Source organism: Mustela nivalis (assembly GCF_964662115.1).
Source record: "Mustela nivalis genome assembly, chromosome: 2".
In the NCBI taxonomy this organism is placed as follows: Eukaryota; Metazoa; Chordata; class Mammalia; order Carnivora; family Mustelidae; genus Mustela; species Mustela nivalis.
Window position 1 is genome coordinate 82,214,948 of NC_139021.1, and position 24,123 is coordinate 82,239,070.

Sequence of the window (24,123 nt, forward strand, 5' to 3'; positions counted from 1 at the left end):
ACTGAGCTACCAGGGGCCCAGCGTCGGAACTCCTTACCACTGCTCTGCAGCCCTGTGTGACCCGGCCCCTGCTCAGCCCTCCCGCCTTCTCCCCGGGGACCAGCTCCTGTCCTGTATCCTGTAACCTGGTTCCACAGCTGCCTCTGCTTGGAACATTCAGTCTTGGCCCTTGGGCTAGGCCAACTCATTCTGTAGGCCTCAGTGGAGATGTCACTTCTTCCAGGGAGCCTTCCTGGACACCCGCTCCTCCTGTTTACCTGCAGGAATGTAAATCCCTCAGAGCAGGTGTAATGCGTGCACATTCCTGTCCTTGGGCCCTTAGGGTCACATATATAGCTATGGGAACATAGCTATATATAGACAGGGGCAGAAACCCCAAAGAGCCAAAGCTGGCTGCCATCTCAGGCAGGGCCTGCACCTGCATTTGGCTGTAGCCGTGAGGAACCTGTGCTGGGCCCTTCTCTAGGGATGCAGAATGATCCACATAGACGCGTGCTGGTGGCATGGACGGAGCCTCCAGGACACAGCACCAACTATCCACGTCTCACTTATTCTTGCTGGTGGATTTTAATGACCTACCTATTATATCTTTCATTCTCCTCAGAACTCTGAAGAGACTGAAAGGAAATTTCTTTCTCAGAGTCACACCACAGGTTAGTGCAGTGGTTTGAAGTCAGCTGAATTTCCCTTCTGTGCATTTAGCAGTTAAGTCTCAATCCTATGCTAGTATTTCTTTTTTTTTTAAGATTTTATTTATTTATTTGACAGACAGAGATCACAAGTAGGCAGAGAGGCAGGCAGAGAGGCAGGCAGAGAGGCAGGCAGAGAGGCAGGCAGAGAGGCAGGCAGAGAGGCAGGCAGAGAGAGAGGAAGGGAAGCAGGCTCCCTGCTAAGCAGCAGAGAGCCCGATGCGGGGCTCGATCCCAGGACCCTGAGATCATGACCTGAACCAAAGGCAGAGGCCTTAACCCTCTGAGCCACCCAGGCGCCCCCCTATGCTAGTATTTCTTAACTTTGGCTCACCTAGGCCTCACTCTCACTCAATTAAACCTGAACTATGGGAGTGGGGCCTCCCCAGGTGATTTCAACAGACAACCCAGGTGCAGAACGGCTCTAGACCCTTGTGATACGAAGTATGGCCTTCAGGCCAGGAGCAGCCTTAGCATCCAGTGTTAGCTTGGCAGAAGTGTGGCATTTTGGACTTGGACCCAGATGTGTTCATTCAGAATCCGAATTTTAACAAGATTCCTAGGTGATGTGCCTGCACATTAAAGTTTCAGAAGTACCACACTAGATCATATGCTTTTAAACTTAAGCTATTTTATGATTCAAAGTTCTACATGGTGGGGGCCGCCTGGGTGGTTCAGTTGGTTAAGTATCTGCCTTTGGCTCAGGTCATGATCCCTGGGTTCTGGCATCAAGCCCTGCATCAGACTCCGTGCTCAGTGGGGAGCCTGCTTCTCCCTCTCCCCTGCTCGTGTTCTTTTTCGCTGTCTCTTTTAAGATCTAAAAGAAAAAAAATTCTACTTACACTGGAAGGAGCTCTTGGTCTCAACACGTTACCTACAACCTCATAATGCCTGCGAAAAGAAGCTCACACAACTCCGCTTAAGCCACAGAATGAGCAGGGTGAGCACAGATGGCAGTAACGAGCCTGGGCTAGGAGCAAGCCGGCTAAGGTTCGGGGCCTGATGACAGAGGTGCTGGGAATGCCCTGGCTGAAGACCTAGTCCATCAACAGCTCAACATGTGTGTGCTGAGCCTCTGTGTTTCCTATCACCCAGGGAGAGGTGATAGGAAACTACTACCAATCTACGCCTTAGGGACAGGGGACCGTGGCATCACTCTCTCTGTATCTTGCTTCTGGGGCTGGGCCATTACCTCGAGGACTTGGGAATGATTTGATCTTTATGTTTTGAATCATATGAAGAGATTGTCTTCATCCTGGACCACAGCGGCCTCACACGGCCAGGCCTGGTGAGGTACAAACTCAAGAAGACCTCAACTCTTGTAAACTCCCTGCTCAGGCTACCAAAGGAATGAAACAAGTCTCTCATGATCATGTGCTCATTCCTAACTCTGTAGGAGAGAGTCTGCATGTGATGCTACTGGAAAGTTGAAATAAAAAGTGCCCCCCCACCATTTACCCAAGACGAGAACACTCGTATAAGAAGACAACGTTAGTGATGTTTTCCGATTCTGGGTTTAAAGCTGATTTACGTTTAGGTGTGCTTTGCATTTCTCAGGTCCTTCAGCTCACAGACATGGCGAATATACATTTCCTAGTTCCTCTTTTTGCCCCTTCAGTGGAATATACGATGAGGACATTTCTCCCTTGTGTGTGTGTGTGTGTGTGTTGTGTTGTGTTCTGCCATCCTGGGAGGGCCAAGAGGAATTATTAAGATAGTGTCCCTGAGCCAGTAACCCCACATGGACTCTGGTGAACTTTTAGGCATCCACTACCTGGTGCAAGTTCTAGGCACAGGGGCCATATTAAAAACGCTACTCCCCAAGATAAAGGACAGTCTCCTTGTCAGGGGCTCCAGGAGCAGACTTCCAGGCCCATGCACTGCAAGGTTTTCAGAGGCTGTTTGGATGCTGTGTTAGAAGAAAAGGAATTGCTCATCTGGTCCCAGCAGATGTACTCTCCACGGCCCACAACAAGGTTGAGGGCGCCATGTCCTCTGGGGGTGGTGACCCGCTGTCTTTGCTGGTGGGGTAGCTGGATCAGGGGTGGATTTCAGACCCTCCTCAGCCTCTCAGAGGGCCCCTACTGGCACACTCCACACGGTAGCGTTGCTAGCATGTGTCTATTTCCTGATATATTCGTATCTACAAATGCTATTTTACACACACGCAAATACGTAGATGCATACGGCCAGCTTTCAGAATGCCAACATTCTGTAAAGCACTGAGGCCTCTGCGTCCTCTGCTTATCACGTTCGACGACACAGACGTGCATACACCCATCACGCCTGTGTGCGCGTTGACGATGCCCATAGTGGGGACGGAACACAAAATCTAGAGTTCTATTTACTTCGCAAATACATTTCTTTCTCCAGAGTACAAGGTCAGAAATCAGACCAAAGTTGTCAGACGCATGTGAGCTGAACTAACAAATATGAATTCCTTTTCCCGCATGAACATTCAGATGGAAGGTCTGCGCTCCTCTTCCTAAAATGAGGAGTAAACACGGCGGGCAGCTCCGCAGACCCACTTCACACATCCCTGCCTGGGGTGCTCTGAGGAAGGCAGCAGCGCTCCCGCTCTCTGAGTGACGCATACCTTCCCTCGTCAAATACGTCGACTGAGAAGTGAGTTGCCAGTGGTCAATTGGGGACCTCAGTACAGTTCTGCTTGGGGAAGAAATACCCAAGGACTTCAGCTTCTGGCTAAATGCCCAATGGGCTTATTTTATGGGGAATACAACCCCAGAGGGGAAAAAAAATCTTAGTTATGTTTTTGCATACCAAAGCGGAGCTCAAATAATTCTCCTCGCAAGTGACCTTCCTTGCTAGCAATGACCACAGAGGTCACTCATCTCTTCCTGCTTTTCTCAGAGGACCAATCCGAAGGGTGTCAACCCAGCATCTCACACAGTGCACACGATCCCGTTTCCAGCAGGCTCTCTCCCATTCAGATGCTCGGGCTCCGAGCCTTCAGTGGCCTGTCCCAAGCCTGTGCTCTGTGGATGGGTTACTTGGCACCCACACTGGGTTGCTTTCCCCAGAGAATCTGAGTGATGACTTGGACAAATAACAAAATGTTTGTGTGGACTGCCTTGCTCTGGAAGTCTTGCTCTGGTGTTCTTATGATTCATCCTAATTACTATCACTTTTCTGAGAAATTGGCAAATAACAAGCTATCTTGCTTAGTGTTACTTATTATTTTAATGAGAAGAAGCCCACATTTGAGTCAGACGATGGAGGAAATAAAGGAATGAAAGGAACCTAATTGAGGGACTCAATGTGATCTCTCAAGCAAAGCTAAAGTCTGCCCCAGGAAATTCCAGCCTAAATGAGAATCTGGAACTGAAAATACAACCTGTCTTAGAATTGGCTGGTTGGAAAACATTTGTCATCTCGACAAGCAATGAGAGAAATTAAACAAGAAAAGCGCCAAAAGGCAGGAAAGAGTAAAAATCTGGTTTAATTGCTTTACCTGTTCTAGTAGGCATCAATAACTTTATTCTTTAGATATGTATTAACTTCCTACACTTTGGAAAAATAGAATTCAAATACTTAATCCCTTTCCAAAGTCCTAGGAAGCATGTGAAATAATGATAATGATAATATTGGTCAGCTGGAATGGAACCAATGAAAAGAAATTGGGTAAAACCTACAGTCTATGTGAAGGACCCTTTGTGTCAGGGGGCCCCCTGGGGTCAGTCTGACCTAAAGACCATTTAATGACCACAGTAAAATAGTAAAGACAACAGGGAACTTTCGGGAAAAAAAAAAAAAAAAAGCCTAAGGAAGAACACATCTCCTCTGTACTACAAATACGACAGCATTTGTTTTGTAGCCCTTGATAGTTTTTGTAGAAACGGTTTTCTATTTATATTCATTGAACTTTCCGTACTGGAGTCCTACGCTCTTCAATCTGTAATTTGGTAGAGGAAGGGATGGGACAGAGAGCCCATTCCCTGCTGTGTTTGGGGTGAAAATTCCTTAGAAATGTTTTAGCTTTATTTGGTTATTATATTTTTCTTTACTCTTCTCTTTCAAGTGAAACTGCTAAGAAGCAGTGGAGTATATCCCTTTGATGGGGGTGGTGACAGTGATGATTATAGCTAGCACCCTAACTCTGCCCAGGCACATGGCCAGGCATTTATAATCCCTAAAACAAGCCTAGGAGGCAGGCAATATTCACAGATAAGGAAGCTGAGTGTTGGAGAAGGCAATTTTTTTTTTTCTTGGATAAACTTGGATTTGAATCCAAGTTTGGCTGGTCTCACCATCTGTGCTCTTAACCATTCATCCAAACTGGCTTCTTTCTTTACAAAGAGGTACAAACAGTGGAATGCTCATGGGAAAGTACAAGGAGGGAAAAGAGAAATTAAGAAACAGGATAATTTATAGAGTGGCCAAGTTCAAGTTTGCAGTCTGTCAGACTACCTTCAAAGCTCAAAGGAAACTTCTTTTGCTTCTTTAGCAAAAAAGGAAAACACGTTTTTCAACTAATACCCATAGATGTTCTCTTATGGAAACTTGTTGGAGTACTTCACACCCATGAGGATGGCTATTACAAAGACAAACAAACAAGCAAAAAACAAACAAAAAAGCAGAAAATAAGTGTTGGTGAGTATGTGGAAAAACTGGAGCCCTTGTGTAATGCTGGTGGGAATGTAAAATGGTACAGCCATACGGAAAACAGAATGGGTATTCTTCAAAAAAATTACCATACAAACATGGAATTACCCTGTGATCCATCAATTCCACTTCTGGGTATATCCCCCCGCCCACCACCACCAAAATTAAAAGCAGGTGTTTGTATAATATGTAACAGATATTTGTACACCTCTGTTTATAGTAACATTTTTCACAAAAGCCAAAAGGTGGAAACCATCTAAGTGTCCACTGATGAAAGAATGGATAACCAAAATGTGATCTATTATTATTTAGCTTTAAAAAGGAATGGAACTTTGACACATGTGTGGATGAAAATTAAGGACATTATATGAAAGGAAATAAGCCAGTCACAAAATGGCAAATACTGTACGATCCACTCATAGTACATACTTCGAGCAACTGAATTCATAGAGACAGAAGAGAATGGTTGTCAAAGGGCAGTGGGAGGGAGAATGGGAAGGTGCTTAGTGGGTATAGAGTTTTATTTTTGCCAGATGAAGCGAGTTCTGGAGATGGACGATGGTAATGATTGCACAACAACATGAATGTACTTATTGCCATTGAACTGGGCCCCTAAAAATGATGAAAATGGTGAATTTTATGTTCTGTATATTTTAGCCCCCCTCTGCTCTCAAACACACACACATAAAACTGTCCTGGAAGCCTCCTACCTTAGGAAAGCAGGATGAGCACCCAGCAAAGGCTCTTTGCCTTTGGCAGCTCATGGTGGCACACCAGATGGGCACACGCACGTACACCGGGTGGGACCAGACCAAAGTGCCAAGCAGCCGCAGCTCCTCCCATGTCACTTCTTCCCCCTTGGCAGTTCCTCAGTCCAGCCTCAGCTAAACCTGGCTACGATGAGAATGCGTAACTAGGGACTGGCAGGAAGCAGAGGGTTACCGATGATGCGACAGGAGAGTGGGACAGATGTGATGAGGGTTCTGAAACTTTAGACTGACTCAGGTTGGGTTTATATAAAACGGGGGTGAGTTTCTTCTTGAAGCCTCAAGCTTTCCACTCTGTAAAATGGTGCTAATAATAGTAGCAACCTGGTAAAGCCCAGATGAGAATGACAAGGAGTATGGGAAAATGCTCGATGAGAGATTATTACTCTCATGACTACTCCTGCTGCTAATCTTAATCTCAGAAAGACCCAAATCCAGATTTGGCTCATAATGACAAACTGACAAACAGCAGAGCTGATCTTGATTTTGGAGAGCCACGGGGCCAGTGGCGGGAAGCTGCCAACGCGGTACGCCAGGGCAGCCCTGAGCACGCCAGCTGGCAGTCCTCCGCCGGCCAGCTCTCTCTGGCTGAGAGGCTGCCACCAACCTTGGCAGAAGGTGACTTCCGGACTCTGCGTGACCAGCCAGCTCCCTTCTACCAAATGCCTGAGAAGGTAAAGGATGATCTGCCAAAGATCACAACCTGCTCTGGCCGTTGTGAAAGAGACTCACCACCTCTGTACAATGGATAAATGGCACTCGGGGATTGGAAATAGCCTTTGCTTATTGTCCCCTCTGCTGCATTAATTTTGCTGTTACTACGACAATCTAAGTGAACTATTCCTTGATCTGCGGCTAATAAGCCACGCAACTGCTCATCACCTTGAAAAGAGAAGGAACCACATAGTTCACGACTTCTCCCACTGAGGGAGGAAAAGAAAGAGAGAGAAAAATATTGCTCTGCTCTCATTTCTGAGCTTGAATGTGGATAGCCTCTGCGGTGGAATGTGAACCAACCCAGATATTTGCCCCCAAAAAACTCAAACTGAAAAACAATTCACTCCACTCACATGCCAGGTTTTGCCCAGTGAAAACAAGTTGGGAATATTAAGAGACTTACAAACATTCATGTTCTGATCTAGTTATCTGGCTACTGGGGACAGGGGAAGGACAGGGGAAATAAAATAAGTAAAGGTTTGTCCACAGAAATGGTTTGTATTGTTATTTGTACTAGTGAACACTGGAGACTCTTCTTATGTTATCTGTAAAGGACTGTTAAGGAAATTGCAATACAATCGCAGGAGTAGAGTAGTGTACTATAAAGATACAGACGTATTAGTGAAGGATTTTTCATAACATGAAAAATTGTAATATTCAGTCCAATACATATAAAACAGCACATACAGAACAAATCGAATGTGTAATTAGAAATACTTAAAATGGATGGTGATGAGCTAACTGAAAAAATGAGCAAAAGTTTAAAGAAAGAGTTTCCAGAAAAATGAACTGCAAAGAATAAATATAGAAAAAGCTGTCTGACCTCATCTATGTTGAATAAACACAAGTTGTAATAAAGACTGCTAAATCTGACTTATCAGACTGGATCAGAGAATGCTAACAAAACTCAGTTTGGGCAAGGGGATGAAGCTAAAGATACCCTCATGTTTTTGGAAAGACGTTCAGAGATAACTATTAAAGCTGAAAATGTATACACACGTTTGGCAGATCTACAACCTACAACTTATCATCCAAGCACACTTGCACAAGTATACAAACATGCAGAGAAGGCTCTTCCCCATATACATTTTCCTACAGTAAAAACAAAAACAAGAAAGCCCCAGAAAATAACACAAATGTCCATCAATAAGGCAATAGTTAAATAAATCATAGGACATCTAGAGAGGAACAGAAATAAATGGCTTTAAAAGAATGAGAGGGATCGTTCTACACTGATATAAAAAAAATAGTTCAGATATGTTACAGAATTGCAGCATGGTACATATGGTGGATTTCCATGGGGGCTGGGGAGGAATGGCCATAATCTATGCTGGTACCTGGAAAGATGCATTTGAGTTGTTAAAATTAGGACCAAGGAATTGGCGTATAAGGTTTTTAGTTTCTAAGCTATAGTATAATTCGACTTTTCTTTTCTTTTTAAAGATTTTATTTATTTATCAGAGAGAGAGAGGGAGAGAGAGCGAGCACAGGCAGACAGAATGGCAGGCAGAGGCAGCGGGAGAAGAGCAGGCTCCCTGCCGAGCAAGGAGCCCCACTGGGACTTGATCCCAGGATGCTGGGATCATGACCTGAGCCAAAGGCAGCTGCTTAACCAACTAAGCCACCCAGGTGTCCCTCGACTTTTTTCTTTTTTAACCCACTATTGATATGATATTTAAGAAGTCATTGAACAAATAAAACAAAACTGAAATATAGCATAAGAACACACAAAAATGCTTACAAGAGAATAATAAGATCTGAACACTCTTTTCTCTTTTTTTTTCAATAATTCTATCATAAGTATGAATTGACTTTAAAAAAAAAAAAGATTTTATTTATTTATTTGAGAGAGGGGAAAAGTGAGAGAGATCACAGGGAGAGAGGGGAGAAGTGACTAACCACTGAGCAGAGAGCTCGATTTGGAGCTTGATCCCAGGACCCTGAGATCATGATCTGAGCAAAAGGCAGACAGATGCTTAACCCGCTGAGCCACCCAAGCACCCCTGCACTGACTTCTAAAAGGAAAAAAAAAAAAAAAAAACCTAGGTAAAAAGAAAAAAAAAATGAGATCTGATATAGATTACATTTTCTCAGAATATCCCAGAGCATAAATACTTGTTTTGTGCTATAGGAACCTTGAAAGACCTCCAGGGTTATTCACTAAGTACATGTTCATTTATATGATCATGTCATACATACAGATGCCACAAGTTGACAGAGAGCAGGGAGGGGTGTAACTGAGTGTCTAGTCACTTGTAGCTTCACAGGACACTCTTAGTATGTTAAAAGACTGAATATCACTGTCGTTCTGAGGCAGGGTCTTCCATTAGACAATCTTGAAGACCATCTTCCATTTATTTGCACCCTGTCCAGCTGCCCTCTGGGAGCCTCATCCTGTTCCAGGTGCCGTGGGCAACTGAACATAGTTCCTAATCTCGTGGAGTTGACTTCCCAGTGGCGCCAACAGACATACCCTATACCCGACAGCCAAGAAAAAATATAGTCACAGGTGCCTTATTTCAACTCCAACAAAATACTTAAGAGAACTTGTGTTTCACTGGGTGGAAAGACCTCCCAGGCAAAGCCTGAGTTCTAGCTCTGAAATTAATCCCTGACTTATTTTTCCTGTGACCCATTTAAAGAAGTCCACCATGAGATCTGATAAATTCCAATATACCTGAGACAGATTTGCCATAATCTTTGTATTTCAACCCTCTTGAAATAAGTTTCCAAAATAACCTGCATTTATGAACAGAGCCCATGAAGGCTGCCTCTCGTGTCGTCTTCCCTTTCCTGAGGGTATGGGAGCAGGAGGGGAAGCCGGAATGGCTGAATCTGGGGGAAAAGCACCGTCAAGTATTTTGTTTACCAGGTAGAATTCCTCTGTGCCTAATGACTGGAGGAAAGAGTCACCTGTCTTCATGATCTCAAAGTAGGGAGAGAAATTCAATCCTCCCTACTGGCTACAGGAAAAGCAGCAGTACATTTTACCCTTGAACAGCACAGGTTCTAATTGCATGGGATCATATGTGAATTTCTGTGGATAAATACAGGAAAGCACTACAAATGTATCCTGAGTATGATTTTCTTCTTTTTAAAAAAGATTTATTTATTTATTTATTTATTTATTTATTTATTTATCTAGGAGAGTGAGCACACAGAGGGAGAGGGAGTGGGGAAACAGGCCTCCCCCTTGAGCAGGGAGCCAGATGTGGGACTCTATCCCAGGACCCTGGGATCATGACTTGAGTTGAAGGGAGATGCTTAACTGACTGAGTCACCCAGCTGCCCCCTCCTTATGATTTTCTTAATAACATTTTTTTTCTCTTTAGCTTACTTTATCATAATACAGTATATAATATGTATAACATAACAATATATGTGTTAATCAACTTCATGTTATCAGTAAGGCTTTGATCTATTAGTTACATCTAGTGAGAGTCACAAGTTATACACAGATTTTCAGGGACCTGGGGGGTCGTCAGTGGCCAAAATGTCTGTGTTGTCCAAGGGTCAACTTTTCAAGATGTATGACCTCAAAAAACGATCACTCACTTAGTTCAGCAAATTTTCAAGGGCAACGCTTTCTAGACATATCCAAGCCCCCAAGACATCTACAGCTTGTCCTGGGCCCTGCTTCTTAATTACTGATCTCAAAGAGAAGGATCCAGAAACCTACAGACTTTAAACAAGAGCCCAAGAGAGTCTTCCAATAAGGCAAGTCCAAGGAAGGCCTGTCACACAGACTTCCACACAAATAAAAGAATAAAACATTTATTAAATGATGGAACTTCTGAAACACAGTCTATGGCAAGACTACCACTGCAGGCAGATAGCCACTGTGGGGTCTTCGGCCCATTTTCCAGTGAGGCAAAGAGCAACTGGAGGCTGAGAAGAGGAGGATGTTGATCTGACTTAGGTTTTGAGGGCAGTGCTCTGGCTGCTGCATCACACGTGGGCTCTGGAGGAAGCAAGAGCTGAAGCACAAGACCAATCAGGCAGCGCCTCAGTAATTTGTTTTGAGAGAGAGTGTGGGACTTGGGTCAGAGTGACAGCGGTGGAGGAGTTAGGAATATGAATCTGTGGTAAAGGTAGAATCACCCAATTTGCAGAAGGACTGGATGTGCAACATAGGAGAAGAGGGTCAACAATGACTTCAAGTCTGGGCCCTAGAAGGATGAAGTTACCTCCACCAGAAGGGAAGAAAGCTCTGGATGGGCAGGTTCTGGAGGGGGAAAGACAGGTGCTCAGCTCAGGCTGTGCTGAGTTGGAACATGCCTGATACACATCCATGTGGAGATGCTGAGTAAGCACTCAGCTTGGGGAGCAGATCAAGCTAGAGAGGAGCACTTCAGAGAGCTCAGAGTATAACCAACTGTGTTGGGTCAGATAGAGTCCCCCCTCAAATTCATGACCACCTGGGCCCTCTACTTGGCAACAGAGCCTTTGTGGATTCAATTAGTTAAGGATCTCACCATGGAGTCCCACCCTGGGTTTAGAGCAGGTCCTAAATACAATGACTGGTGTCCAAGACTGGTGTCTACAAGGTAATGGCAGAGGGGGATTTGAGACACGGATGCAGAGGACCAGGCCTGTGAGGAAAGAGACAGACTGAAGCACTGTTGCAACAAGCCAGGGAGCGCAAGGAACCAGGAGGTGGACAGGCAACTAAGGGTTCTCCCCTAGAACCTTCAGAGTGAGTGGAGTCGGACCGACATCTTTATTTACAACTTCTGGTGCTCAGAACTGTGAGAGAATAAATTTCTGATGTTTTAGGCCACCCGGTGGGGGGACTTAGTTTTGGAGGCTCCAGGAAAGTAACACAACACTTTCAGTGAGATCACTTGGAAGGTCAATGTGGAGAAAAAGAAGGTCCTAGGGCTGAGCTCTGGGACCCTCCCATGTTTAAATGTTGGGAGATGAAGAAGAAATGGCCAGGGGAATGGCATCCCAGAAGCCAAATGAAGAGAGCATGTCTGGGAGAAGGGAAGGACCAGCTGCACCAACCACCGCCAATGGGCCACCAGAGAAGAGGAAGAGGAACGCCCTTGAACTCAGTCTGGTGGGATCACCTACGACCTGCCGGGACCTGTTTGGCTGAACGGTGCTGAGTTCAAGAGGAGAGTGAGGAAAAGAATCGGGGGAAATGAGGACGACCTTCCAGGGCTTTTGATCCTACAAAACGGGAGGAGAAAAACAGAAGTGGAGCTAGCTGAGGAAAGAGACGGAGGAGAGTGAGAACTTCTTTCAATTCCCTGAGAATGGCACCGAAATGAGGTGGAAATGCTAATGCAGAATTTCTAGAACAATGTCTTGAAATGGCAGGAGGAGATAGGACCTGGTGCCTGCTGCAGGGTGCTGTCACACCAGGAAGGAGGAGCTGGGCGGCTTTCTGCTGCTGGTGAAAAAGACAGTAAGCGAGGGAGGGAAGGGGTTGGAGGTAAGGCTTGGGGGTGGAGGAGAAGGAGAAGGTGAGAAACAGTTGTCTAGGAGCACGAGGAGGCACCTCCATCACTGGCCTTGAATTACACATGTGAAAAGCCAGCATGTCACATCAGCGCTGGTGACAGCTGTGACTCATGGGGCCAAAACAGGTAAAGAGTTGGACTTACAGCACATATGACAAAGGGAGAGGCCTAAGTGGGTCTACAGAAGTCAGCTCAGGACAGAAGAGAAACACGAGGGTAATGGAGATGTGGGAAGAGTTGGAGGCTCTGACTGGCCAGGACTGCTGGGAAGCAATTGCTGGAGGTGGAGTCCCGGGGTGGGGGGCAGGGCGGGGAGTGAGACAGACGGGGGCTGATGGACCAGCTGGGACTTGAGGGGTGCAGCTTTTGGTCGTCGGCATGGAGTGGGCTGCATGGGACAGTGGAGGAGAGAGGACAGAGTCCTGGAGGAGAAAAGTCAAGAGACAGAGAGGCCTGAGTTTGAAGGCCTAGGTTCCTACAAACAATGGAAGGGTCTCCAGGGGCTAGAGCAAGAAAGTGCTGAAGTATGGCAGTGACAAGTGTCCAGGGGTCCGAGGACAGCTACAATGAAGAGGGAGGGTGGACCTCAGAGGTGGCGTCCTGGCAGTGGGTGGGGGTGGTGAGGGCAGGGAGATAGAAGATCTAGATCTTCCACAGGGAGAAGGTATGAAAATGATTTTCATTAGCAAATGTGCAAGCAGTCGGTTCTGTAACATAAAGCCTCGCCTAGACAATTATGTTCTGGATACGGGAGGGAGATGTGGATAGAACGCTTAACAGGAGCTGGAAACCCTGATGTTGGAAGAAGATTCAGCCAGCTCCACTGCCACTGAATTCCAGCATACTCACCTCTGCCAGCTGCTGTAGGCACAGACACAGGGCTCTCCCCAGCCCCAGGGAAAGGCCACCAAAGGACCCAAAAGGCACCTTGGGAGGAAAGCCTTGCTCGGTGCTCCCCCTCCCCAAGTTAAATGCATCTGCCTCTGCCTACTGGCTTCAGTGTTAAATGTTTTGCTGATCCTTTCTCATTCCTCCTGGCATTCTTCTCTATTCCATCGACAAGGAGAAACAAAGCAGCTCTTTGTCTTTGCATCGAGGCCCAGATATTTGTATTTTACTTCCTTTTTCTTTTCTCACTTCTATTTAGGCCAACAAGGTAAGTCTTGGGCAGGAAAGTAAACATACTTGGAGGAAGAGGAAGAATAAAATGTATCAGGAAAATATTTTACGTTGAAATACACCTGCATCGTGACCCAGAGCTTATAAAGCAAAGAATAAAGAGTTTATTGTCTTCAACTGATTAGAGGCAGTCCCTACTTGGGTCGATATAGTCATTCAACATGTATTACTGAGCACCTACTACTTAGCTGCACCAAGTGCTGCGGATACAAAAGGTAAACATGAACTTATCAAAACATTCAAATTGCTGTTAAGTGTTTGAAAAAAAGGAACAAGAGGCCAAGATGGAGAAGAGTGGAGTGAGCAGGGGCTTGGGATGGAATTGTTTTAGGAGAGATGGCTGGGGAAGGTGTCCTTGAACAGGAGGTGGGGGGAGGCATGGAGCAGAAGGGGTAGCTTCTGGGAGGGGGCCTAGGAGAGGCAGTAAGATAGGACAGAGCATGGTGGGTGCCCAGTGGGAGTAAGGCAAGATGCTAGGGAGCTGGGCTCATAGGCCATCAGGGCATTTTACAAATGGGATGAGAATCCATGGAAGGTGCGAAGCAGGGATGCAGAATCATCGTACTGGTGAGACCCCTGAAACGGTCTACTGCCTAGGGACAGAGAAGAAACGGGCAGGGAGAGAGGGCAATGGGGAGTCAGGGCTCAATGGGTGGGACTTCCAGTTCGTGAAGATGGAGAAGTTCTGGGACGGATACTGGGAGCAGGTTCCTAAGAGTGTGGAAGCATTTCATGCCACTGAACTGTACACTTAAAAATGGTTAAAGTGGTAAAATCTTATGTTATGTGTATCTGACCGCAAAACAAAATGCACACATATGTTTATCTAACTGGCCTTGCCTCCTCTGTGCGGCTTGGGAGGAAGAAGCCAGAAAGACCTTGAGAAGAGGTTGCCAGGTAAAATACAAAGGGAGCACTGCTCCTGCAACATTGTTCCTTGTTTACGGGAAAGTCACATGCCCCCAGGAGCCCTGGATTTCTACTCCCTCAGTCCAGCAACACAGTTAACAGGCAACCACCATTGTTCAGAAGAGACTTGATGGTGAGTGTGGGGGAGGGAGATACATTTCAGAAGAAGGAATGAGAGGGTTTGTTTACCAGCTGTCTATCAGGGCAGGGGGTGGAAAGAAGAGAGGCTCAGGAGATGCCCCCAGAGTGAGGGAGGTATGGCGGGAGGAAGCCTGGCTGGGAGGCCCCTGCAGGCCTGCACCCTGGGGACTGCAACCTCGCGGCTGCCTGAGGGCAGGAGTTCTGGGGGCTGCAGGAGGGGGACAGCAAGGGGTTTCCTTGCTAGAAAGGGGTGTCCTCCTGAGGCGAGGGTGAGACCACACAGCGGCACCTGCGGCTCAGCTGCCCTCCAGAGGCCCCTTGCTTGCTGCGGCATCCCGGCCCCTCTGTTCCTGGGGCAGAAGCTCAGTCCTGCTTCTGAGCTGCACCGGGGGATCAGAAGTGCAGTTTTCTGGGTGGGAGACAGTGAATCGGGCCTCTGGTTTTGCTGGCCAGAGGCTGTGAAGCCACCACAATGAAACCGGGAAATGCATTCCAGCTGCCAAACTGACCGCAGAATAAACTCTAAAGACACCAAACCATTCTTAAGTTGGGGAGGGGGGATGACTTTTGATGACACAATTTAAAACAATTTTTATATTTTACGAAACCCCATGAACAATGTTAACAGTCTTAAGGTCCACATTCCAAGGATAGGGGAAGAAAGTTTTTTTTGTTTTTGTTTTGTTTTGTTTTTTTGGTACAGTACCCTACACAAGCATTTTTTTAATAAAAAGATCAATCATTTAAAAATCTCTCTTTAAGTAATTTTATTTCCACTTTTTTACCTTCATAGAAAAAAAAATCAGTAGGAACTTACATTTGAAAATAAGGACTATCCAACTGCATTGGATGACAGAAATTGGCTGTTTGTAGAGTGTGGCTGGGGAGGACGGAGAGAGAAGGAGGGAGAGTGACGAGCCAATCAAGCTGTGAGAGGAAGCTGCAGAGACAAAGAAAAGGATGCAGAGAACTGGGAGCTGTGGAGGAGAGGCAGGAACAGAGAGGGATGATGAGGCCAGGCGCCTGGCTTCCACCTAAACTGCTATACTCACAGGGTGCAACCAAGTTCCAAGTTCTCCAAGGACTTCCTCTTTGCAAAATCCAATGGACGTTCCCTCCCTCCCCCCTTACAGGGCTGTCTCCCAGGACGATGCTCCTGCTGTCCCCGGCTGGACTCTACTGTCTCCCTGGGGCTCTGCTCCCTTCACCCATTCTCCCTGGAAGTCATCAAATCCCCACTGAAAGGATGGTCTCCAGCTCCTGTCCACCCTCCAGCTCCCGGCTACAGCAAGCGCCGTGAGGACATGTGTGTAGTGGGTGTGGAGGCACAAATATATCTTTCTAGAGTCAGTCAGAAAATAGTTAACTGTGCCTCCTATGTAACTCAAGAGAGGACAGTATTTCCAGTCTCTCTCAGCTCCGTGCTCCCTCTCCCATTCTTACCACACACCCCATTTGCATCCCCCCACGCTCCCTTTCTGTCCTTGTGCATCAAATTCCCTCAAAGACGCCTCCCTGCATCCAACCCCTTCCAGGCTAGCAGAGCCAACCCTGGCTTTTAGGGTCACCTCCTCCAGGAAGCGTACCTCTTCCTGTGACCTTGTCCCAGAATGGGTTCCGTTCCGCTGCACCCATCCCAGAAAGCCCTGACCTATTCCTTGTGCAGTGATCTGCCAGGCTGCTCTCTCTAGATGCCCATGGGTGAAAAAGGGGGAGGTGTCCCAAGAGGGTGAGGGGAACATGCAGAAAGCAAGCCAAGGGCTTCCGACAAAGATCAACTGGAATTCACACTCTGCGGCTCCTTTCAAAGTGCTCCCATCTCCTTTTTTTTTTTTTTAATTTATTTATTTGACAGATCACAAGTAGGCAGAGAGGCAGGCAAAGAGAGAGAGAGGAGGAAGCAGGCTCTCCGCGGAGCAGAGAGCCCGATGTGGGGCTCGATCCCAGGACCCTGGGATCATGACCTGAGCCGAAGGCAGAGGCTTAACCCACTGAGCCACCCAGGTGCCCCCCATCTCCTTTTTTAAATTGTGAGCAGCTGGCAATAAACTCTGCCCTCTTCTAAACTACTTCAATTTAATTCTGGCCTTGCAGGCTTCTGCAATGAGTCCCTAAAGAGGAAATTATTCTGTGACTTACAGTAGCACTGCCCAGAAATTGCCACTCCTGGACAAAATATTTGAGCTAAGAGGAAGATCTGGCATGCAGACCAGAAGGACCATTTACATTAGCTTAACGCTTCTCACTGCTGCTAGAAAGTCTTCCAATCAAAATTGAAACAAGAGGGGCACCTGGGTGGCTCAGTGGGTTAAAGCCTCTGCCTTCGGTTCAGGTCATGATCCCAGGGTCCTGGGATCGAGCCCCACATCGGGCTCTCTGCTCAGCAGGGAGCCTGCTTCCTCCTCTCTCTCTCTCTCTGCCTCTCTGCCTGCTTGTGATATCTGTCAAATAAATAAATAAAATCTTTAAAAAAAAATTGAAACGAGTAACGCTGTCTGCCTTCCTTGCTATTTTGAACAACCAGTCATATAGTTCCTCCATGTAAACCCACCAAACATCCCCACCCCCACCTAGCAAAGTGGGAAAAAAGAGAGTTCTCGTTTTATACTATTTTAAAATGGCAGTTTCCCATTCTTTCAACTTTTTCAGAAGGAAACTGCATACGGTCCAGTTTTGCAATTCTCACAGGACCTCTGGTTTCATTTGCCCACTTTGCAAGTTTTCTTTTTTTTTTCCCCCAAAGATTCTTATTTATTTGATACACACACACAGAGAGAGAGAGAGAGAGAGAGAGAGCGTGCGCACAAGCGGGAGCAGCAGGCAGAGGGAGAACAGACTTCCCGCTGAGCAGGGAATCTGATTCAGGGCTCATCCCAGGACTGGGATCATGACCTGAGACGAAGGCAGACACTTAAGTGACTAAGCCACCCCGGTGTGCCTTTGCAAGTTTTCATAGTCAAAGTTCAAGTCTCAGACATAAAACTCACAATAAAAAACAGATACAGAGCATTTGCAGGCCCCAGAGTACTACATCCCTGTGATACATTCATCGTCCTTTAGGTACAGCCATGTCAAAATCTTACATCAGTGTCATCTGAACACACCCCAAAAATCATTCATTTCACTTTGGGTGATGATTCACACAGATGGTCTCCATAGATTTTCTTAGTCGTGGAATTTTAGAGTTAGAGCATCAGGCTGTGGGAGACCCAACCTGTGCCTCTCATTTTAGAGATGAGGGCCGGGCCTATGAAATGACTGCCCCCAGGCAGCAGCAAGTTCCCTCAATGCGGTGTCACGCAGGAGAATCCCAGGATAAGAAAGGGAGACCAAATATGGAGTGGAAAGGACATCTGCACGCCCGATGCCGGGCGAACCAAGTCTGTGACCTGAGGCTTTCTCTTGCCCCTGGATCTGATTCATTATCTCTACATAATTTTTCCTCCAGTTTAAGTAAAGTAAATGGGATGACACTATCAATGAGGAGTTGATTAATAAAGGTTTGGGAAATAAAGTAGTTGCTTCCTTATATTTCATGGTGGGGAGAGGGGGTGAAGGTAGCCATGCGCTGCAGAATGAGAACCTATCTTTTAGGTTCTTTATGAAGAGGGAAGATGAGCAGACACATTACCTGATGGTATTGGCAAATGCTCTACAAACTTCTGCGGCAAATTCCCTCCAGACACTCATTTACCACTAACAGACGGGTGGGTCCCAAACCAGAGTTAATGCAAGGGATTCCAGTCTAGTCTTGTTTTCTCAGTCAGCAGACATTATAATGAGCAGGTACTTAAGAAGCTCTGGTGGCGAGTGGCCTTCCTTCTCAAAAAGGTTGAGATTTACAGGGACAGAGATTTCCAACCTTCCTCAGTTTACCAAATTCCAACTTAAAATGTGTGTTAAATGTAATGTAGGAGGAAATATAGTTAAGCATGATTACTATGTGAAAGAAAGATCTATGTTTGGCAATAGAGATTTTTGGGGGGTGGGGAAGGAGCTAGATATCCTTAATTCTGGCAAGCAAAACCCATCAAGGGGTAAAAATACGCTATCAGCACGGTGTCAGGTACAAAACCATCCTAGGAGCAACTCCAATCTTGGAATACAAGTGTGAAACAGTGCAGAGGAAAGAACAAGTTATCTGAAGTCAGAAGACCCAGGACTGCGTGCAGCAATTCCAGCCACTAGCTCTGTAAGCTTAGACAAACCCAAGGTCACCTCCTCATTTGTAAAATGCAGGAAATAAAGACGTGAATGCTTTCAAAGTAGTTGGGTTCAAATTAGATAATGGACTGAGAAGTGCTTTATCAACTGGAAGGAGCTAAAAAGAAAGGGTACTTGTTATCATGACTGTAATAAACACGGACTTTTCTGTTTCTCCTGCAGTTTTACTCACACACAATTGTCCATTGCATTTCTGGTAACTCTTGGCCTTCAGTGATGTTGCCCCCGAAGAGCAAGAAAACGTTTTGGTTCACTTGGCAGGAATTACAAGATGATTTCTTTGACCATCCATCTTGCAACTGTGAATTTCCCCCTTCTGTCCCCTCAGTTGTACAAGTCTATGATTCCACTTCCACTTCCCTTGAAGGGAATTCCCGCAGATTTCAACCCCTGGCCTTAATAAGTTCATTTTTCTTCTCCTGCTGGAGGCAAAGGCTAGGAGGGAATGAGGCGGTCTCTCTGCTCTCAAAGTATCAGATTTCCTCCACAAAGGGGTGATTTTCCGATTTTAGCACGAAGAGCACAATATCGCTTCATCTCACACCAGAGGGAAAGGACTGGTAAAACTACTTTAGTTGGGATTTCTTCATCTCCACTAAATGCCCAGGAAGGTGAGTGAGCTGAGAGACAGGGTGCACAGAGTGAATTACACTTGGGCTCAGAAGAGCTTTTTAGGACTCATCCTGAGACAGGAAGTGATGAAATCAGCTCTCACATGAACTGAGAGGCTGTCATGTGCACTCACCCACTTCCTGTCTCGACTGGTGTAAGAGGAGGTTGGTGAGGGGAAAGCAGAGCTTGGGGAAGTAGGTTGTGGGGAGAGGGAAGAAGAAGCTGATGAGAGGCTGTGGGAAAAGTCCCAGCGCTGTCCCTTACCCCTGTTCCCTCAGCCTTCTGGGGCTGAGATAAGTAAGCTGGTTTCTTTCTACTCTCCACCCCTTATTGTGCAAAGCAGCTAAGTTGAATTATATCCTCTTGTGCTACTGAAAATACTAACAGAAGAAAATACAAACTACAGGCTGCTTGTTTTTTAGTTTAGAGTTCAAGTGTGAACGTTAATGAATCTTCTGCTTTACCCTAAGTCCACTCCGAAGAGTCAAGCGGAAGAAGGTATAGAAAGGACGGATGATTCCAGTAGGCGGGCTCCAGGTTTCCTCTATCTCCCTGGGCCAACGTTATTAATATTTATTATTCTCATCTCATCCATTAGGGAGAAGTGATAGAGTTAACAGAGAGATAATTTCAGAGGAATGTTGTAGTACTATCCCAAAGGGAACAGACAGGATCACAGTGGAAATGCGTACCGAGTATAGTCAACAGGAAGCCGATGTGTAAGGTACATGATTTCAGGCCTGTAGGCCTTACTCATTCTTGCCAAGGTTCAGGCCCTCTTCTCGTGGTATCAATATCATAACAAGAAAAGCCACAAGCAAACGAAGCAGATGGTAAGCAAAGGTGGGGCAACACTGGGTCTCAGGAAGTCCACCTTGAGGGAAGGATTGGGAAGAGTCTGGGTGAGATTTGCACCGTGAACAAAGATGGACTCAAAAGGAAATTCTATTTGGTTGCAAAAAAAATTTTTGAATTTTGTGAAGAACCACGTGCTTAGTGACATCCCGGGTGATGCTGACTGGCTGACCATCCCACTGTCACTTCACCCCCCCCCCCCCATGCACTTCGGATGTCCCACCAGTTCTACCCAGTGGCCACTGCTGGGAAAGAGACCCTGGCAGGGAAACAGGAGCTTACCCAGCAGGAGCTGGATTTGGAACACTGGTTTGGTGGCGGCATTGATTATCCCAGGCCCCTCCCATTACTGCCAGAGGTGTGTGCTCAGCCCCACCACAACTGACAGAGTCAACTGAAGCCACCTGGAACCTATAATTTGAAAATCATGGTCAATGCCAGGCTCTGGGATAATCTTCCTGGCAAACTACTAAGTTTTAGAAAGAAACTTTTTTCCCCAACTCACTTGTAAGTTAGACAAAGTTACCCTTTTTTGCACAGTAGTAAAGTAGAAAGTTAAAGGATACAGAGGCCCCAGTTGGACCTTAAAAACTTGGACTATGTCAAGATAAGGCTTTATGAGGTAAGCCACGCAAAATCAAATAAAAAATACCCATGTGACAAATTAAAGTCCTTCTCCAGGTATGGTACACACCCCGATGGGCATAATTTCCATATAACCGTACACCCTATACAACCCTATAGAATTGCGGGCACACACAGATCTGACCCTCCGCCGCACTTGAGCTAGGACCACTCAGGCCTCCAGGCCACATGGCCCACTTTTCCATATTCCTATCAACCCCCTTCCCTTTCTGAGCAGCGGATACAACCAACCTTCACTACATTCCTCAAGTGTCTCATCCATGTGGGATACCTAACTTGCCGCCCCAATCGAGGGCCTTCTTGATCAATGTCAAGTGTGACAATTTCTGCTTTCTCCATTTCTGTCTCCCTATCTACATAAGATCTAGAACTGCATCCATCCAAGTAATCATCCTCTTACCATAGAACAGTGGTTTTCAAACTATGGTCTTGGAACCTTTGGAGTCTACAGATCTTCTCAGGGGCCAGTGTAGAGAGTCTGAGTAAAGTCAGGACTCTACCATAGCAATCTTGCTTCATTCCACATTACAGGTTGGGATTCCAGACCACCTTTGAATTTCTTACTCAGATAAGGAACCTCTGAAAGCTTGCCAGGTTTGGGTAGATGAGCTGGGGGCTGAGCTGGGGGACTTCATCACACACCTTTACCAGAATGATAAAGGTGGGGACTGTCATCCCCAAGATTCCCTCAGCTTCCACCAAGAGGCTCTGAAGTGCTCGTGTGCATGCTACTCTGTGATCAGATTAGACCCCCAACAACATCTCGTAAAAACAGGAATTACCATTCCAATATTTGATGTGTGAATAAACGGACTTCCTAAGTGGTTATGGCTATTGAGTCAGAGCCACGAGCCACGACACACGCCAGTTTCCGGACATTGATCCCCAACTCAGCCCACGATACGCTACTGTAGAACATGGGTTCTGATCCTCTCTTTCTTGAAGTACTTTACCGCGTACTAATTCTTTCCTTTGAGCTCATCTTCCCAAGAAGGCCTTATCAATTTCCCAACTTAAGGAGGGTCTGAGGGAAGAAATGGAGTAAGAAATGAAGATCATAAAGGCAACCCTTTCCAAAAGGAATTTCTGGAAATCTCTTGGGCCACTTCAGGCTTTATGGCACATGGCCTTCCCAACATGAACTGCCCATGGCCAGTATCAAGAAACAAAACAAGCAAATTACTGAAAATGACTATTAGATACAATTAGACTATTAATATTCAGTAGCTGGCATCATTCAAACACAGATTTCCTTGACACACCAGGTAAATTGTTGGGTTTCTGGGTAACTTCCCTCTGCCCTTAAATGCGCTCCAGGAAATGTATGGTTCCAAATGAAACAAACTTGCAACTTCTAGGCTAGGACTAGAAATATTATAAATGAATATTTCTTAGAACCCAAAAGATGTATACAGCAAGAAAAATAAGGAAAAGAATATAGTTCCTCTGTTTTCAAGAATACTAAGGACTTAAAAGCACCTGTACCTTAGGTTAGTAACTTACTACTGTGTGCTCATCACTTAGAATGTGCTGTGCTCAGACCGCTTGGGACTGCGTCTCCAGAAAGCAGCAGCAAGTGACCCCTTCCCTCGCACTGTCTCTCTAGCTGGTGCAGGTGTGAACATAAGAGGCTGCCTTGTTTTAGGGAAGGTGACACCCAAGCCAGAGCCGGACACACGCACACACATGTGCCTTCAGTGTGAAACACCCATCATTCTCTCCAAGGAAGTGCACTTTGCAAGGCCTTTTTCTGGGAACTACTACTAGGAAACAGCCAGCACAAATGCCTTCTCCCTGGAACATCGTGACTCGGAAGCGGGGAGTCTCGGCGAACTTACATGCACCCTGGATTTTTAATACTTCACCTGGGCAGAGAAGTCAATTAGCTTGGGAAGCAGCACCTTGCCCCCTTCGTCACTCTTCAGGAAATCCAGCAAACTGCCTGTCGGTAGGGGAGGGACCAGTGAGTGTAGTTCAAACACACAAGACCAAAAGCCGAACAAAAGTCAAAGCATCACTATTAGTGAGGGAGCGCACACAATGATTGCCTTTGCGATTCTGTATGGCCATAGTGCCTTTTCCAGAAGTTGGTCAAATCCAGGCCCCTCTAACCTGTTACCTTCGACCTGATGAGAAATGTAGCATGTGGGCCAGGTAAGAAAGGGTGACAGGGGGTGGGGGGACACTGTTTCTCTAGCTCTGTATTTCAGGGCACTTTGCACCTGCCACCACAATCCACCTAGAGCAGCTGTCTGATCTTCAGAGCTGCCCAGAGACAGAAACCAGCAGGTCCTCCCAAGGGGCCTGCCTGGAGCAGCACTGGGTGAGGCTCTCTCCTATCAGTGTCCAGCCTAAGCACAGAAGCCAGCGCCTGTGACAGGGGCTCAATGAGTAGCTGGTGAACATACTGTACTTTGTACCTAAAAGAAAGTGTGTCGATAAACCCTCCTACTTCCTACGGCTTCATCGCTAAAACAAGCCCTGCTTTTTCTCCTAGAACTTAAAGTGTCAACCTTGGACAAGCTGCTTACCCATAACGCCTTTGTGCCTGTAAAGAGGGCATGTCCTACCAGCTATTGTCAGAGGTCTTGTGGGGACAGATCTAAAAAGCACGTGCCATGGTGCCTGGCGAGTGGTTAAGTACTCAGTAAATGTTCTGCTACTTCATCCTCAACACAGAACAGTGGCACTTAGCTCTGAGACTGCTAAGAAGATTATGGGAGATCACTCAAGGAACACATCAAGAACACTCTGGTATACAGTAAGTACTCAGTAGAGGCTAAGTGATGTTATGAGGAGAAATTCGTATTTACATTTATGATTCAAATACTTCCAGCCGCTTAATTCAACAAGTACTTACTGAACCACAAAGTTCAGTTTCTAGGTTATGGCAACCTAAGCCACAGGGGTAGTTTTTTTGTTTGTTTTTAAACAACTTCCTTTTTTTTGGAAGGACTCTCAGTGACTGATACTCTGAAATATTTACATATATTAAATAAGAAAATGTTATATTGATCTTTCTAATCTACTCAGTGGAGACATCACAGTATGATCTCCATGATGCAGGATTCTTAATTTGGTACTATTTTTTTTTCCCCTTTCTTCCTTCATTCCTTCTAAAGAATTTTAAAGAACCATTTGGTAGTTTGGTAGTATGTCTACCTGATCTGGAGGAAGAAGGGTAGTAACTCACACCCTGTTATCTGAAGGTAATATCAGCCAGAGAAAACATGGTTGCTGGACACCTCTTGGTTAGTGATTCTGATTACAGAGGAATATAACCTCCAACAGTTT

The 24,123-nt window shown here is 46.0% G+C and overlaps 1 protein-coding gene and 2 long non-coding RNA genes across 8 annotated transcripts in view; 1 reads left to right on the forward strand and 2 right to left on the reverse strand.

The window, feature by feature from the left end:
• LYN (LYN proto-oncogene, Src family tyrosine kinase) overlaps positions 1-24,123 on the reverse strand; it is a 118,202-nt gene that overhangs the window by 15,471 nt on the left and 78,608 nt on the right. For all 6 annotated transcript variants that reach the window (XM_082719204.1, XM_082719201.1, XM_082719205.1 and 3 more), the window contains exon 10: positions 22,695-22,771. In XM_082719204.1, the coding sequence (XP_082575330.1) occupies positions 22,695-22,771 (77 nt within the window). The remainder of the gene's footprint in view (positions 1-22,694; positions 22,772-24,123) is intronic.
• On the forward strand, positions 8,564-18,308 carry LOC309858899. Its single transcript, XR_014308422.1, has 3 exons — positions 8,564-8,655; positions 10,478-16,302; positions 16,498-18,308. It is a non-coding gene; the product is annotated as an uncharacterized lncRNA (long non-coding RNA).
• LOC309858902 lies at positions 19,073-22,687 on the reverse strand. The gene is made up of 2 exons (XR_014308425.1): positions 20,022-22,687; positions 19,073-19,337 (listed from the first exon to the last, which is right to left on the reverse strand). It is a non-coding gene; the product is annotated as an uncharacterized lncRNA (long non-coding RNA).